The sequence below is a fragment of the Metopolophium dirhodum genome, chromosome 1 (assembly GCF_019925205.1).
Source record: "Metopolophium dirhodum isolate CAU chromosome 1, ASM1992520v1, whole genome shotgun sequence".
Classification (NCBI taxonomy): domain Eukaryota; kingdom Metazoa; phylum Arthropoda; class Insecta; order Hemiptera; family Aphididae; genus Metopolophium; species Metopolophium dirhodum.
The window spans coordinates 128251308-128269471 of record NC_083560.1 but is presented as its reverse complement, the minus strand read 5'-3'; the positions used below and the strand labels follow the sequence as shown (position 1 = coordinate 128269471).

Genomic DNA, 18164 nt, shown 5'->3' with positions numbered 1-18164 from the left:
TTATTTAGTACATACCTATGTACCTATAGATAGCGGTTCCCAACCTTTTTAGTCGGCGGTGCCCTTTTGTTGTTCCAAATTTAGTTAGGTGCCCCTCTGTGAATATTATGAAAAACATGATAAAAATGAACACTTGTTTTCATTGTTGACCAATTTAAATAATTTTATTGTACATATTAAAAACAAATTACAATATTATGGTTGAAAATAAAGAAAAAAAATACTGCTTTAAAAGTTAAAAATTAATGAGAGTTTTGTGTCTGCTTATTTTTTGATAGTTTGGCAATATCTGGTTCAATTTTTGACAGTTGAATACGAAGGTCAGGTTCTACATTAAGACGGTTCCGGTATTTGGTTTTAGTAGCCGCATAGGCTGAAAATCCTGTCTCGCATAAATATGTGGTAGCAAAAGGTAAGAGTATTGTTATTGCTTTTTGACTCAAATTATCAAAACTTGTATTTTTCAAATTTAGCCAAAATTCAACATAAGAATTGCTACTGAAGGTGGATTGAAATGTTGAATCTGAAGTAATATCGATCAAACTCTCATATTCGATTGAAGACAAGCTTGAGGGTTTTCCACAGACTGAAAATGGATTAACTACCCATTCACGGTCTTTTAAAAACACCTCTCGATCTGTAGGAAAATATTTATTAAATGAATTTTTCAGTTGTTTGAGATGTTCAGCAATCTCGTTAATAATGCTAATGGGAGCTTGCAATTCGTTTTCCTCCAAAAAGGCCTGCATTATTGGAAAACACTCCAGCTCTCTTTTAAATAAGCACTCTGACCAATAATCAATTTTTCTTTTCAATGCACATACTCTGGAGCTCGCATCAAAAATTGTCAAAGTTCTTCCTTGTAAAGAAAGACTCAACTCATTCATTTTGTTAAAAATGTCTGCCAAGTACGATAACCGACAAAGCCAAGTCACGTCATTCATAGTTTCAGCTAATGTAACGTTGTGGTCCATTAGAAATGAAGAAACTTCAGCCCTTAATTCCATTAACCGTGTTAATACTTTACCGCGAGATAACCACCTGATTTCTGTATGGAAAAGTAACGTATTATGAATACTTCCCAAGTCGTCACACAAGATTTTAAAAAGTCTAGATTTCAGAGGACGTGACTTGATGAAGTTGACTATTTTTATGGCTTCATCCAATACGTTTTTTAGACAAAGAGGAATATTTTTCATTGCTAGAGCATGTCTATGAAGTATGCAATGACTACTAGTAGTTTCATTTGATTTCTCCTTTATTTTAGCGATTGCTCCAGCTGTTGCACCTGTCATGGCCCTAGCACCATCAGTACACACATCGATACAGTTTGTCCATGGAATCTGATTTTCTGTTAAGAAATCATCCAATAAACCGAAAATTTGAACCCCTGTCGTATTAGATAGAAGTGGTTTACAAAATAAAAGATCTTCTTCAAAAGAGTTAATGTTTACGTAACGAACGAACACCAATAGTACAGCAAGACCAGCAATATCGGTTGATTCGTCCATTTGTAGTGCGAATTTTGTGTATTTAATACGAGAGACAAGTGTTTCTGATACGTTGCTAGCCAAATCTTTAATTCGCCGTGCAACAGTATTATTTGACAAAGGAATTATGGATAAATGTTTGGCAGATTTGTCATCAAGCATACAAGTTACTATATCAATAACACATGGTTTTATGAGGGTCTCCGCAATGGTATGAGCTTCGCCTTTTTGAGCTATACGGTAACTCACCATGTAGGAAGCTTTCAATGCGTTTTCATTATCGGTTAGAACGTGCTTTTTTATTTTTTTTTTAACAGCCAATAGTTCAGAGCGCTTTCGTTTGAAAAAATCGAGTGGTTTCCCATTATGATCTGTGTGGACCTTTTCATAATGACGACGTAATTTTCCGGGATACATAGAACTGTTAGGAAAAACTTTTGAACAAATTACGCACTGTGGCTGGCCATCGTTTGTTTCTATGAACCCCATCTCCAAATAACTTTCATCGTATTTACGTTTTTAGGACGTTCTTGGGGCAGAGTCACCAGTATTGGGCGGTAGTGTACTACTCATACCTTGAGAAGTAGGACTATTATCATTAACTCCGTTTTCGTTGGTTATGCTTTCTTCTATATTAGAACAAGATGACTCCGTAGCAGGCGTCTTATTAATAGACCCACTTTTCAACCAACTGTCCATGTTTAAAACAAAAACAAACGTATGTACAGAAAAAAATAGTTTACGAAAATACGTGTTAACGCGTAAAATGTCGATCACAGACTGAAAGTAAATGCTCAACTGGTTTGGTATAATAATAATTCCGAAAATATACGAGTGATACAATTCAATTTAATGAACGTCGGAAATTCGAAGAAGTCGTGCGTGTATATTGTATATAATGTTATCTGAATTTACCGATTCGATAGCACCGATTAGAAACACTGTATTAAATATATCGAGTGTACTAAGTAATTTCATACGTAAAACATTTTTTTTTTAACTACAATAAATTGTAAATATTTTTTATATTATATTATATCATATTTAATATTTTTTTTCACTCTTTCACTCTCGAGCCGCGGTGCCCCTGAAATAAGCTGGCGGTGCCCTTTGGGCACCGCGGTGCACAGGTTGGGAACCGCTGCTATAGACAATATTAAACTAGCATATAATTTTGACTATAATTATTTTTATTGATCGGCCTTACCAAAAATATAAAATTCTTCTTAGCTTCAAGCATTTCAACTATCAATAAAAAGTAATGGCCTTTAAACTATTTTAGTTTATAGATGTGCTTGAACATAGAAATGTATATTAGGTGCTTAGGTATGTAGGGTAAGCGAGAATTATATTAAATTGAATAAAATGTGTGGTAAATATCACATTACACAATATCTTGGAAAGTCCACAACGAAATCAGTTAAATAATTAAAAGGTACTTTTTACACAAATATTATGATAAAACAACCACGCTAAAACCTTCAGCAAAATGGCAATTTATCTAATTTCCACGCAGTTTGCTATTATATTTACAACCAAGCCACAGTATAAAATAATAAAAATATAAAAGTTGCATTTTTGAAGTTTATATTAGTATAATACTTTATAATATATCTTTATGAAAAAACGAGCGTTTATAATAATTATTTATCATAATATACTGAATTTCCTTTGCATGTTTATTAATTTATTAATATTGTCACGTCGTACGGTTCGCTGTATATAATGATACAAGGTTTTTCATTTAAATTACATCAGTATTTTATAGATATACCTACAGGCATACTTGTTAAATATTCAAATATTTATTTAATATAATAACAGTGATAGCCCAATATTAACAGTAAACGAATAGAAATGATACGTTTTAAGTTTTTATAGTTTCAAAATAAATATACATTAAAATAGTTAAACAGTAATAAAATATAAAAAAAAATCAATAAAGATCCATAATGTAACTATGTAACTTCATATTAGTTAATAATAAGGAAGACAAATATATTTATTTATACCTATATATTATATTACATTTGCATACATAATATTATTGTATATTTTATACATTATTATATAATCAACTATATTATAAATTATGATATAAAAATCGAAAATAGTATACGATCCACAATATGAAAATGAAAAAGGCAGACAAGTGGGAACCACTCTGCTGTACAGTAGACGGTAGTTTTCGAGCATGTCGTTGTAATGAATATGTTATATTTGAATCCAATGACGAACCAACACATCATTGTAAACACGATACATTATTTCGCTTCGCTCAGAATCTAAAAAATTACATACAAAAATTAAATTACTTGAAGTATTCTTGGCTGATAATAAAATATTAATAGCAGAGTGTGCCATAAATTGTTTTTAGTATTTTGGAATGAGAAAAAAATCTTTGATGCATACATGATAAGAGTTTATTTTAAATGATATGAGACTAATAAAGGAATAATCCATATTGTTATTTGACAATTCAACTAGAAACATCTTTTAATGTTTGTAAATATAATATTCGGAGAATATGATCATAACCAGAGTGAGACAGTCTACATATTATTATATTTCATTTATATGTAATAAAACATAGAATATTATTTTGTACTTATTCAACTTTTTTGCAATAAGTTCAAGTCCCTGCTTCCCATATAGTATAGGCATACTCTAGATGATGATAAATAAGAGAAGTGTAAAGGCTTTTCAAAGTACTAGGTGTGTCTTTAACATTTACACAGATTTTATTAATCATACCATAGAACCGAAAGTAATTTCAAGAACATAATATTGTAACATATTATAGTTTTGTATCAAAAATGTCACCGAGGTCAACCGCCGTCGGATGCAACTCTCCGACGTGCACGCATAAGTCAATACATCGCGAAAAATGAAATATATTTTTGTTTGCGTAACAATAAAAAATACTCAAAGTGGTACTTAGTTAATTATTAAACATTCTTAGTACATTTGGAATTTCGAACAAATGGCTGAAATTATAAGTTTCAAGACTAAGTTCTTTAGGGATAATTTTTTTGCTTTAAAATCAGATTTGCCAAAAATAAATACAATTAATGTAATGCAATTATTTCAAGAGATTTTTGAAAGAAATATCTTCATTTTAAGGTCCTTCAAAATCTAAAATTGAAAATCAACTTTCTAAGAAGTCTGGATATATTTTTAAAGAGTTCATGTATCTATTAAAAATTTAAACCAGACAATCTAAAGTAAATGTAGTTTACCACCACTTAATGATCTAAAATTTACGAAAATACGTGTGCTTCAACCTCCTTAAAAGGACGTAGTGAGAAATTGTAATGCATTTAAACGTTGTTTTGGAAAAATCTTACAATTTTTTTTTAAAAGTTTTCTTTTCATAATCATTTTATAGTTTAAAGTCTAATAATTATTCAATTTAAAATTATATACATAATTATTATATAAAATAAAGGCAATATATTATGATGCATTACATATTTCATGAAATACAGGCATATCGTAAGTCTCTTTAATAGTTGACAGATTCTCTGTATTTAGGTATATTATGTAGAAACATATTTTTGAACATTGTTTTAATATAAAATAAATTATGATAAGTTTTATTTTGATAACATTTCGTGTAATAAGAACTACACAAACATATCACGTATTGCCCCTTATTGTCTGTACATATTGTATTTCAGAAAATAAACGAATAATTATAGCACTGATAATTTATTAGTATTGTTAATTTTGCTATAGTTATCATTTATTGACAATAAATACCACAGGACGTATATGGTTTTTATAAAAAATACTAGCTGTCACACCTATAATCTTTTTATTAATAATAAATAGTTTTTTTTTTTTAAATATTATACTTGTAAAAAAAAATCTATTTTCCATATATTTGCTACTAATAACTGTAACAGTAATTAATGGCAACCATTTAATTGAACAAAAAAAAAAAAAAATTCTTTTTTAGAGAGCTGAAAAAAATGCATGTATAAGTTTCTCTTTAGTTACCTATAGTGGTTGAAAAAATAAGCTATAAAGCCTCAAGGAATCTATTGATTTAACTTATATTGAAAACCGTCCATGAAATGCTCAATTCACCTATAGAAGATTGGATATATCGCTTGGTATAAATCGAAGGTGGTTATAACTTCAAACTACTTTTTAAACTTTCCTGAAATCCCTAAGGACAATTCGATATTTTCTCGATCATGTAGTATTTGAGTATATAAGCTACAAACATACATTCAACTATCATTTTTATTTGTTTTAAGATATAATATAATATATAATATTTCTTTACTCAAAGCCATAAACGCAACGATTTTATGCATGCTTTTACCTCATATGCACGAATAACCTATGGTAGCCTTTTATATTAAAATCAATTCATAGAAAAATCCAAAAGTCCCACTGAAAAAAGGCTTTTCAGTTTTCCTAATTTTTTCAATAAAATTGTTTTTCCTTAAAACACCAATCGAAACATTACAAATATTAAAAAAAAAATGATCCAAATCAGTCCAGTCGTTCTTGACTGATGCGGTTACCAACGAACAGATTTTCATTTTTACTATATACCTACTATGTAGAATACGAATTTTAAATTCATCGGTAACTGATGTTGGCTCGACTGTAGAGTAGTTGTCGAGTGTACCTCGTCATTATGGAGGTCGCTCTAATGGATGTGTTAAATGTGAATTCAATGATAAATCATTGTGTACGATGAAAAACAACTCTGAGCGAAAACAGTCGAACGTTTTGGTAGCCATAGTTACCATAGTTGTTTTGTGTCTTTGCGAAAAATAAGGCACATCATTGTAAAACTAATACATTCATCGCTCCCTTCACATTTCAAAATAATAATGTACTATACACAAATGTATTGCACGGCGTTATGTGTAGGCAAAACAGGTACACGTGTACCAAAAAAAATTCCGTTGATTGACACTTCATTACATCGACATTTTTCCTCCTTCGTATATTATATATTATATTATGTATCATGTATTTCAACACGTGCATCCATTGAAAAATTAAGAATAGGTTAGTTTCACATAATGGATTGAAGAGAAACTAAATGAACGGTGTGTCTGTATAGCACTGGTCCCGTGAAAAATTATCTAAACAATTGTGTACCTATTTTTGATTTTAGTCTTTATTAATACCATTTGTGCAAATTGCTTAAAAAGGTCATTAAATTGCTCTGACTGATATAACAAATAAAACATATTACACGATATTTAAGTCAATTAACTGGACAAATGGATGTCTATTTCGTAAAGAAAAAACAATTGCATGGAATAGATTAATCATAAGTAATAGGTATTATCATAAGGGGTTGGTGAATTAATACAATGTAACAATTTCGAAATTTGTTGGTGTAAGTACATAAAAGTTCCACTATGGCTCTTGGCAAAATCAAAGTAGTTTCCACTTGTTATTATTTTATAACCGTTGAATCAAATTTGAGTTAAGCCAAGAAGGTATTTGTTCAACAATGATGCAGGTATTTCTTTTTTACATTTCTGTGTTAACATTTTTATGGGACCAAATGAGTACTTACTTTAAAACTTTTGTGCAACTCTTAAATAGTTTTAAAACTCAACTTGGTATTTCCTTACAATGGTTATTTCTCACGGCTTTTTCGAAAAACTAACGATAACTTGACTAGGATACATGTTGCATAATAAATAATTATATTTTATTATATTTTTTTATATTTAAAGGATGTTATAGGTACTATTTTATTTTGGCAGATCTTGTCATAAATGTATTATTAATGTGATTATTACCAATAGATATCATATTCCGTCGTATTTTTATATTCCTAATTGAAAGTAATCCATTGAAAGATTAAGCATCGCATAAATTTGCAACATCTTCAAAGTTCAAGAACTCTACTGAATAAGTAATAACATTCTTCTTGTGTACAATAATTATGACAAGTCGACCATAGTATATACTATAATAATAATTTGTATATTTATATAGTAAATAGTTTTGTGAATATAATTAAATTTTTAAAAAAAAATTTGGTCAAGTTTTATTATGTTTATCTTAACTTACTTTATAATTTCAATATAAAGATATAATCAAAGAATGGTGTATTGATAAATGTGTTCACTCTACAAGAAGTTGTCATGTTTTAATATATATAATATACCAGATACCTAGAGTTGAACAATAATTATAGTGGGAAGTATAATTTTTTATATGCTTCCATTCAAAGTATGGAAATTCCATACTTAGGTAGGTACCTACCCCTTAATATTATATATTGTAACATTTTTATCAAAGAAAAATATATTCATAAAAGTATAATATGATATAATGGATGAACTTTTTCATATTTTGTTATCTATGTTGTTACTAAATAAGGAGAAAACAATTCAAAGCACTTTATATCGGAAAATTGTTAAATATTGATTTTAATGCATATACTATATTAGTATGATCAGTGCTTCAAAAATATAAATATATTTCCGTACGACTGTGTGCCAAACTATTAATAGCTTTGAATATTTTTAAAAGTTGAACAATAAAAAAAATTTGAATATAAAAATAATTAAATCATTTAGATTTGAGGCTGTATCCGGATTGTCTAATCGTCTATCGGCGATTGTTGGAATAATAATATATACATATTACTAAAATATTAAAATTTTTATTTTTATTTTCAAATACAATATAATAATATTTTATGTTAAAATGTAGTTAAGCTGATGCTTATGATGTCTTGGACTTTTTATTTTAACTATCATAATTATATTATATTTCATAAATAAAAAATTGTAAAAAATATATTTTTTTATATTTTATGCGGTTTATTTTGGAAACCTAAATATTTAATGATATAATCATGTTGATTAATTTTGTGAATTGTATAAGCTAAAATGTTGTAGTCTATAAAATTTTCTTTTAAGCTTTTTTTTTTACTAATTTTTGGTTTTTTGTTACTATTTATAGTTCTTATTTTTATGTATCTTAGTAAACGTTTGAGAATTTCAATAGTTTGAATAACATGATGAGAAAAATGTAATATATGATTGGTGTAGGAGTAGGAATTTATATACCTACCCCATTTCTATATTCCTGTAGGAATTTACACATATCATTTATACTATAAATTGTATAGGAATTAACGTATGTAATTTTTTACCGGCTTCTCTCGCAGGAACTTACGATACATTTATATATATACCTTTCGTAACAGCCAGGGAACTAATTTGGATAGTTAGACTTAGAATTAAAAACCTGAATTAGCTGTATTAGATCAATTGTACTTCAGCGACTTATTAAGTTATACCAACATATTGCACAATATATATAATAATATTATATTATATCAGTATTATAAAAACCTTTTTTAATAAAACTTATATATAATTAAACTTTTCATATATTTGTTAGTGAATAATTCTTACGTTTTCAATCTGATTATTGAACATTTATTTTCTAGATTTAATGCTATTATTAGCGTTTCTTAATAATTGCCCAATTATATTTAATAAAATACAATTATTTAAATTTTATACTTAGGGGTGTCTAATTAATAATTTAAATTACCTACGAGTTACTATGGAAACATAATACAATATTGCTAGTTCAATTTATTATCACCGTTATAATATTCTCCCAATACCTAAATTTTTATTTTCCTGTCATCGATTTTTAGCTGATATAGTTTAGGTATCATGTATTTTGTGTTTTTATTATATTCTACTATCGATTTCATCGTCAATTAAAATTAAAGGCAAAATATATTATATAACAACTATGTTCATATTAATGTATTTGCTGTTAAAAATATAATTACCTAATATTTTTTTATAAATAAATGTATTTTTTAAATACATTATCATATTATTATTATCATTAATTTTGTTTATTTGAAATACTTCAATTGCTTGTATAATAATATGAAGATACCTAATAAATCAAAAATTGTTGAAATAGAATAAGGTTATAAAAATTTCTATTTGAAATTAAAAAAACAATTAAATTATATTAAATTAAAACATTAACATAATTTCATCGAAATATCTAAATCCATATCTGATATTTTATTCATCCATAATTTAGTTTTAAAATATTAGAAATAAGCTCAAAACTTTTAAAACTACTTACTTTTGCGATAAAACATTGGCAAGATAGATAATTGTACACATAATAGGTACTTGTGTTTATTTGAAAAGTTTGAGATGCTGACAGGATGAAAAAGTTATTAGCAGTCCGATTTACAATTAGATCAACCGCTTTATAGCGGATTCCCAATGTTAACCCATATAATCATAGACAACCATAAAAATATACTTAAAATTAAACTTAATAAAAACATACTTACAATTATAGCTCATTGCCTATACTTGATTAATTTATTAACATATAATTAAAATAGGAAATCTTATAATTTAGTACCAAGGTAATTAACAAACCAATCTTCAAACGTTGATTATTATTAATATTACAATTTCGCGAATTGTGTGTGTGTGTGTGTGTGTGTGTGTGTGTGTGTGTGTGTGTGTGTGTGTGTGTCTGTGTCTGTGTCTGTGTCTGTGTCTGTGTCTGTGTCTGTGTCTGTGTCTGTGTGTCTGTGCGTCTGTGCCTGTGTATGTGACTGTATAAGACGACAAAAATCTTTTGAGTGTTGTTTCTACTTTCTTGTAGCATTTCAGTCAACATTTTACTTTTCAAAAATCAGGAAAAACAACAAAATATTAATATAATTTGTTTTTGTTTTTTTTGTTGTAATTATTTTAAAACGAATAACTGCAGCCTTGCAATTTTAACCAAGCAAAAAAATAAATATTTTTTCAAGAATAGAATATCTAACTTTTTTTGAGCTATTTATATATTTATATATATATTTGAGCTATAAAATAAACTTTATAGAAAATATCAGATAAAAAAAAGCGGGTAAGTGGATGTCGCTCTGCTGTACAGTGACTACTGTACAGTATTGTTACAAGTGGGTCACTGTATAATGGATTGTATTAAATTCAACGATATCATATCATTGTATGCGAAAAACGATTTCAGAATGAGCGGAGACGGTTTTTCGGTCTGGATATTTTATATTGTTATTATATTTTATTATAGCCTGTAAGTTGAATTAATATTATAAATTACAACAAAATAACTAAAATCATTATTTTTATTTTTATTTTATTCGTTTCTATGATGATAAACGAAGCGTTAGAAATTAAAATCCCATTTTTAGCGGTTTTTTGTAATTTATTGGTGGTTTTTCCCGTGGCATTAAATAACTATTGAGAAAATCGAAAAATGACCTCTTTAAAGTATCATCTAGATCCAATTTTCTAAACAATAAGAATATATCGAAATCGAAGCTCTCCTTCGGATTGAAAATTTGTATAAAGGATAAAAAAAAAATAAACACCATTGTAAAACCACTAGATCCACTCAGAATCTAAAATATTGAAAGTACACAATTTTTTGTATACGCGTTTGAAGCTAAGACATTGACCAATTCCGTTATCATGAGAATTTGCACTATATTTTTTTATTGATAAAAATACAAAAATATTACAAATCTACCATTTTATAAGGCTTGAGTGCTTGAAAATTGCATACAAGATTTCTCATTAGTTGTCTACAGGAATTATTAGTAAAATAGCTAAGCGTTAAGCTATACAAATGTATAAATGTTTTATGTGCGTTTGTAAATCAAATTTCGACAGTAAAATTAACGATTTATTGTCACACAATTTTTAATCGTAGAAACTTGAAACATTCCAGTGTTACTTAAATTATCTTTTTTTATACATAAAGAAATGTTCAAAATATTTAGACTAATATTTTAATCCACTGATAAGCATTAGTTAAAACAATTAAATGTAAGTGTTGATAAAATATTTTATACTCGATAAAATAACTTGAAAATGTAGGTAATACAAGATCCCTGATCATAAGTAGTTTTTGTTACAATTTAAAAATATCGACTATACATATTATTATGAACTTTTTGTATCAGACATTTCAAGTTCAAGTTTTTACAAATTGGATAATAAATGTAATAATAAATAATGATTTTGTTATTTTGTTGTAATTAAAATATATTAGCTGTAGCCTGTAGGGACTTGACAAATTTTTTCTCGCCATTATAATTATATTATATCATTATTTACTATACACATTGGTATTTTAAAAATATTAATGAAACGTACCGTATTACTCATGGAAAAATATAAAATACCTTTAGAACTACGGGCTGACCGACTTAATTACTTTTTTATTACCTACACGGCATTCACTCTTCACAGCTTATATATTTTGTATTCTATACGTCTTATCTCAATATATGGTTTATATCCTGGATGTAAATCCTGCAATAAATTTAACTTGAAATATAAACATATTCTAATGTAAATTTTTATAATGTATAATATTATGAGGGTTTTATCTGCAATTTGTCAAAAAATATGAATTTAATGTACACACACATATTATAATAGTATGTATTTATATACATACACACACACACGAATAAATTTAGGAGAGATTTGAATTCATGAACATTTATAACGCGATTACTTTTAGTTGACCTGCACCTTACATTATCATACATTTTTATGTCCACTTCAAACCCAACTCATTGTAGGTACTTAATACATTTGCATTTTGCACACGCGATTAGCAGTTTTAAAAGGTAGATAATATACCTACTTGTGTGTTATTAAATATTATACCTTTACAAATCTTGTATTCTTTCGTGTGTAAATTAAAGTTTGATTAAAATTTCTGTTATTATCAATTATTTAATAATTTATATAAGTATAACATAATTTGTAATATCGGTTTAATGTACTAGCTTACCCTAGTTATTATTATATTATATTTTAATTAAAGTTTACTGAAGATGGCCATATTTTATCTGTTTGATATACTTGAATATTGTTTTGTTGAGATGATTTTAAATATTTGCATCTAGTACACACTTTATAACACTAACAGTCCATATTAAAGCCAAACATTGTAATATATTTAGAAAATTAGTGTTATTAATTATCGGTTGTAGTTAGATTTATCCAACATAACATCTATTGAAATCATAACCGGAAATCTAGATTGTTCAAATATTGATATTTTGTATTAATATTTCAATGTAAATAATTTAATATCAGCTTAATGAAGTAAATATATTATTATTTGCATAAGCTCACGTCACCTATCGATCAAAGGAATATTATCTTCTGACACAGACATTTAAATACATTTAATTACAATAATGAACTAAAATACATGTCATTGATAATTAATATAGACAGCAAATTTGATTTGTTATATAGGTAGATGTGGAGTGTTGATGTAATCAAAATGTGATGCACATTATAATAATGTAGGTACATAAATTCCGGCATGATATTGTTATCAATTATAGTAAATGCCGTGACACTATTATGTACCTATATGCGTTACAGGTAGGTAATGCGGAAAACACGGGAATTATTGAAGAATATAGATAACTGTTGGACCGTTATATACATTTCCCGGGAAATCCACGAAAATACCGATTTATTGAGAGAAATGTAACCTATTAAATAAATAATTACAAAATATATTACTAATATTATATTATGGGTGTGTATGTGAATTAATTCTGTAGTTAAGTTTTACAAACAATTCAAAACTATTGAAACCACAATAATTACTTGTGTTTATAGTTTTTTATTTTATTTTATTAGTTATTATAATAATATAATATAATGCACAGCGATAGGAGATGATATTAGTCGCCTATTTTTGATTCACCATCAAACGACCCAATCAAGATAAATCCATGAAGGTAATACAAATTGTGAATGCATTTCATAATAATATTTTCATATAGATACCTCTATTTTTATGCTCTTGACAATAACAAAATACCAATCGTTAGAATTTTACTTTCATCCAGGTTACTTAAATATATTTACCCATTAAATCGTGAACAACTAAAAAAAAGGTTTTCAGAGACGAAGTATAATCAACAGCCCTGAGTTGTACCTCTTGCGCATGCGTGCATACCCATAACTGAAGATACATACTAGAATTAGAGTATATTATGACCTGTATAATGGAGAATATTATTATAACATTATAAAGGAAGTGAACATTTTCTGGATGACTGAATAATATAAAAATGTAATGAAAGTAATCAATAGTGTTGCATAATACCTAAATATAATAATAAAATATACATTTTTTTTAAACTTCAATTAAATATTCATGCATATACTTACTACAAATATAAAATATTTTTTTCTTTAGTTTATTGTTATCTTTAAATAAAACTCGAAATATAACTCCATATTTTATATTTCATTTAAAAAGAAAGATTTTGGTCATTGTACAGTTTGCCCATATGTGAACTTGGCTCACCTAAATGAAAAAAAAAAATACAAAAACCACACAAATCATTTGTAAACATTTGTAATAAATTTGCTCAATATTTGCTAACTTATTATATTGGTTTGGAGTGTGTCATATAAAGTGGGTGGGTCAAGTTCATGTACGTGTCTATATGTAATAACTTCAACATTGCCCGCCTACATTATTGGCATCCTATACATTGCCAATTTTATAAAATGCACAGTTATCAATTTTGCAGTCAATATAATATACATATATACATATAGGTATTTGAATTGATTTGTGTAACAAGTAAAAGAATTGAGCACGCCACCCAACTGTGTATATAGACGTGCAGTCAAGTTGTATGTTGACATAAACCCACCTAGTGTACACAGAGTATACTAATATGTAATATTATATACCTGTCCTACCAGTTACAACTACTATTATAACAACACGCAAAAAAAAATATTACTCTTACAAATGTATTTAACAAGTTATTGAAGTATAAGCGAGCATATAATAATTTATGTTATATCGTGTAAGTATATTATACTAATAAGTGTCATTTCTGGTATTATTATTATTGATTTAAGTTTGAATTTTTTTTTCTGTAATTCATTGATTTTTCATAAGCTCCAGTAAACTTTTATAAATTATAAAATAACCGCTTTCAATCGATAAAGTGTTTTGTGTTTTTTTTTTTTTTTTAATAAAAAAACTGTAACAGTTAGTTTTATGACTTTCTTTGCTCCTACAACAGATAGCTAGTGCATCATATATTTTTCGTACCTGAATTTTATATTAACGATAATTTAATATTTATATTCTCATTTAATTTATATGTATTTTTTATTTTGGTTTGGTAAATACAAATTAGGTATATAGTATATTATTATTAATAGTATTTATTTTATTGTATTTTACAACTATTCAGACAAATATATTAAATTATAAAATTCAACAAGAAACAAATAATAATATTTAATTTAAACAACAAACTAGGTAATATTTTGTTGAATATTTTTTTATAAGAAATCATCAACACTTTTAATAATTTAATGGAAAGGTGTATAACATTGTACTAAGTATTACCTGCGGAGACACCCAAACAGTTATAGATTATGCAAATAGTACCTATACAACCCAAAACATTCAAAATGCTGATAAGTTTATTTTTTTTATAAACTTATTTAAAAAAAAAAAGCAAACATTTGGAATTCAATTTATAGAAACAAAATATTTTATTAGTGGCTTATAATATTAACTGTTTTGTGAAAGTATTTTAAAAATATTTGTTTTTAATAATGTATGTAAGTACAATATTATAGCGATGAGCATTTTCTGGACTGCATTGAGACGGTATCGATTATATGATATTAAATTAAAAATTTATTTTATATAATATTATTAAAATCATTCAGAGTGAAGTATTTTTCAAATGTTTTCAAAATAATTATTTGTTTTCTTGTAGACATTTTTAGATTTAATGCATTTTATTGTGTCATAAAAAAAATGCGTCGTGTAAAACTAATAACTTAGAGGGTCATAGTAGACGCACCTTGCTTGACCTCCTTACCATGTTATGATATTTTTTAAAACATAAAACAGGCAACGTGTCCTAATAAGCGACATTGACGAACATTTTTTTAATAAACATTTGATGTTCAAAATCACTGACCTTAAAAAACTGCAGAATATTCAATATAGTATAACCACGTAATTATACGTAAAACAAATAACATATTGTTAGTTATGACTATAGACCGGATTTTTATGTTTTTACATATCTTTACTGAGAGAATGTACCTCCAATTGGATAAGTTTTGTCGACGATTCATCAACCAATGAACTGATATACAACATTTTTTAGCGTATAAAAAAGAATATTTTAAGGTTAAAGAATATTTTGTGTAAAAAACATGTTTTAGGAATATATTGCCATATTGGGGTCAAATTTGAATATTTTATAAATATCTAATAGTTAGTAAAAAATTCAAAAATATTTTCATTATATGGTATTTATTATGACGACATAACGCAAAACAACATTGATAAGAAAATCAATTTTTATCTAGATCTCTTATCTTATACTCATGAACGGAGCATGGTGGTATAGTGTGTTATAGGTGTTATAGTTCCCACGTTCAACGTGGATAGCACTGATCTTGTTTTGTACATTTCTTTGCATGTGCATAGGCCACTAAAACTTAAAACTTAAAACTTGTTATTATTATTATTTTTCGAGTTCATAAGAGTGAAATATTTAAGTTTGAGTTATTTTAATACATAATATTATTCTGTTGTTGAACTATATACAATCATTTTTTTAAATTTTAATATTATTATTTTTTGAATTCATAAGGCTGAATTATTTAAGTTTTAGTTGTTTCAATACATAATATTATATTCTGTTAATGAACTATATGCTTTTTTTTTTTTTATTTTTTTTTTTTAGTATTATTACTATTATTATTTTTTTGAATTCATAAGTTTATGTTGCAACAGTTAAATATAGGTACACCTGTATGGCAGTATATCACCATATTATAGATTAAATATAACTGTTTATTTTTATAAACTGTTACTTTTATTTGTTTATTCAGTGTTTAATACATTTTTATGAAAAAGAAATTTTCTCATATAAAAGAATATTTTTGCATATAAAAAATTATTTTGATGAAATTATAGAGCATAGAAACATCTTATTTTAAAGATTTTAAGCACATATAAATCCGGTTTCTAGTTATGACTTTATATGAGCATTTAAAAATAATTCATAAGTTGTGAATTCTTAATCGGTGTGCATATAATTTAGCAGAACCAACGAAAATGCGCTTTAAAATACGATTTCGTCTACTTATTTGGGAAAAAAATTAAAGACATTAAAATGAACGATCCCGCGTCTTATATTAAACAGTTCTCCAATAAAAACAACAACAATCTGATTGTACACTGGCAAATACCGTATGATGTGTGCGATAAACACTGTTCACTCAAACGGCAGTCTGAAAGCACACCATCGTGGGCGCAAACGGACTAGATTTTAGAAGAATATAATCTCTAAGGGATCTAAAATCTGGATTATCAGTGGTTAGGTAAAAGTAGGGTCGAGGTTATCATATTGTGATATTGCGGTTGGCTATAGTTCGTTATTTGTTTTGTATACCTATTTGTAGTCACTCGTAAATACATTTCGTTCTATGTCTGTAAAGAAAACCCAGCTGTCATTGTTTTTTTAATTTTCAATTTATTGTCGTGTGCTGTGCGCTTGAAAAATATTGTCAATTTGAAATTGTACGGGAGATCGTCCACCATCTGTACAAGACAATCTATTTCCAACATTCTAACATTTGACGTGTGACATAAATGCAGGTTTGGTTAATGAATTTTTAAATGAAGTGGTTTCCCATTACTTAGAGAATATTATAATAATTATTATATACACTTTTTGGATGATTGTAAAATACAAATAATAAAATAATACCTATCTAATTGTTATTGACTACACAACAGTTAAAAATAATTAATTAAATTAGAATATTAATTACAATAAAATGCAAAAATATAATGCACTATCTGTTGACTGTTGTGCATGTGAAGTAAGCCGTACAAGTTTTTTGTTAAAAACAAACAAACAATCTTTCATCGATTGAAATGGTTTATTTTCCAATTTATATTAGTTCACTAGACAGTGTTATGATAACATATTTTGTTCATGGTTGTTTATGATAAAAAGAATGTAAATGACAATAATGCCATTTCCAAATATTATACTTGAAATTATAAATTAGCTAAACAATCTATAATATTACTATATGTACATTTTTCTAGGTGTTTTATAAAATTGTAAAAATTATAATTTTACAATATTGAATAATCAATAAATCAAACGTATAATAACGACTCAAGGTTTAACGATATTTTTTATTTTGTTATTATTCAAAAAAATATTAATCGTAAAAACTTTAAACATTCCAATATTACTAAAATATCATACTTATCACACATGAGGCGCTATGGATCACGCTGTGGGACACGCCAGAAGACGTGGATTACAACCAGGGCTAAATTGGGTATTCTCGACCCTTCGAGAAATATTTTTCAACCAGCCTATATTTACTATAACAGCCCATATTGGCCAAATTTTAATATTAAAAAATAATAATGACCTTATCACATTTGTCGACAATATACTATTACATAGCTGTCATAAAGATCGTAATCCGGAATTACGGATATTTTATCCTACTAGCCAAAATGTTAGTGGCCCTTCGAGATTTTCTCGAATCCTCAACTGGCCTATCCCGTAGACAACAAAGAAAGAAG

The 18164-nt window shown here is 27.0% G+C and overlaps 2 protein-coding genes across 2 annotated transcripts; both read right to left on the bottom strand.

Annotated features, from left to right (window-relative positions):
- Nucleotides 1–242: 242 nt before the first annotated feature.
- LOC132934049 (zinc finger BED domain-containing protein 5-like) lies at nucleotides 243–749 on the bottom strand. The gene has a single exon (XM_061000331.1). The coding sequence runs from the start codon at nucleotides 747–749 to the stop codon at nucleotides 243–245; it is 507 nt and encodes a 168-aa protein (XP_060856314.1).
- Nucleotides 750–847: 98 nt separating this feature from the next.
- Nucleotides 848–1979, bottom strand: LOC132953708 (zinc finger BED domain-containing protein 5-like). The gene is made up of 2 exons (XM_061026076.1): nucleotides 936–1979; nucleotides 848–859 (listed from the first exon to the last, which is right to left on the bottom strand). The coding sequence occupies exons 1-2, from the start codon at nucleotides 1977–1979 to the stop codon at nucleotides 848–850; spliced, it is 1056 nt and encodes a 351-aa protein (XP_060882059.1).
- Between the last annotated feature and the right edge of the window lie 16185 nt (nucleotides 1980–18164).

Bases quoted from the DNA above. Each gene is read 5' to 3' on its own strand.
- LOC132953708 (XM_061026076.1), bottom strand. From the start codon at position 1,979: ATGGGGTTCATAGAAACAAACGATGGCCAGCCACAGTGCGTAATTTGT.
- LOC132934049 (XM_061000331.1), bottom strand. From the start codon at position 749: ATGCAGGCCTTTTTGGAGGAAAACGAATTGCAAGCTCCCATTAGCATT.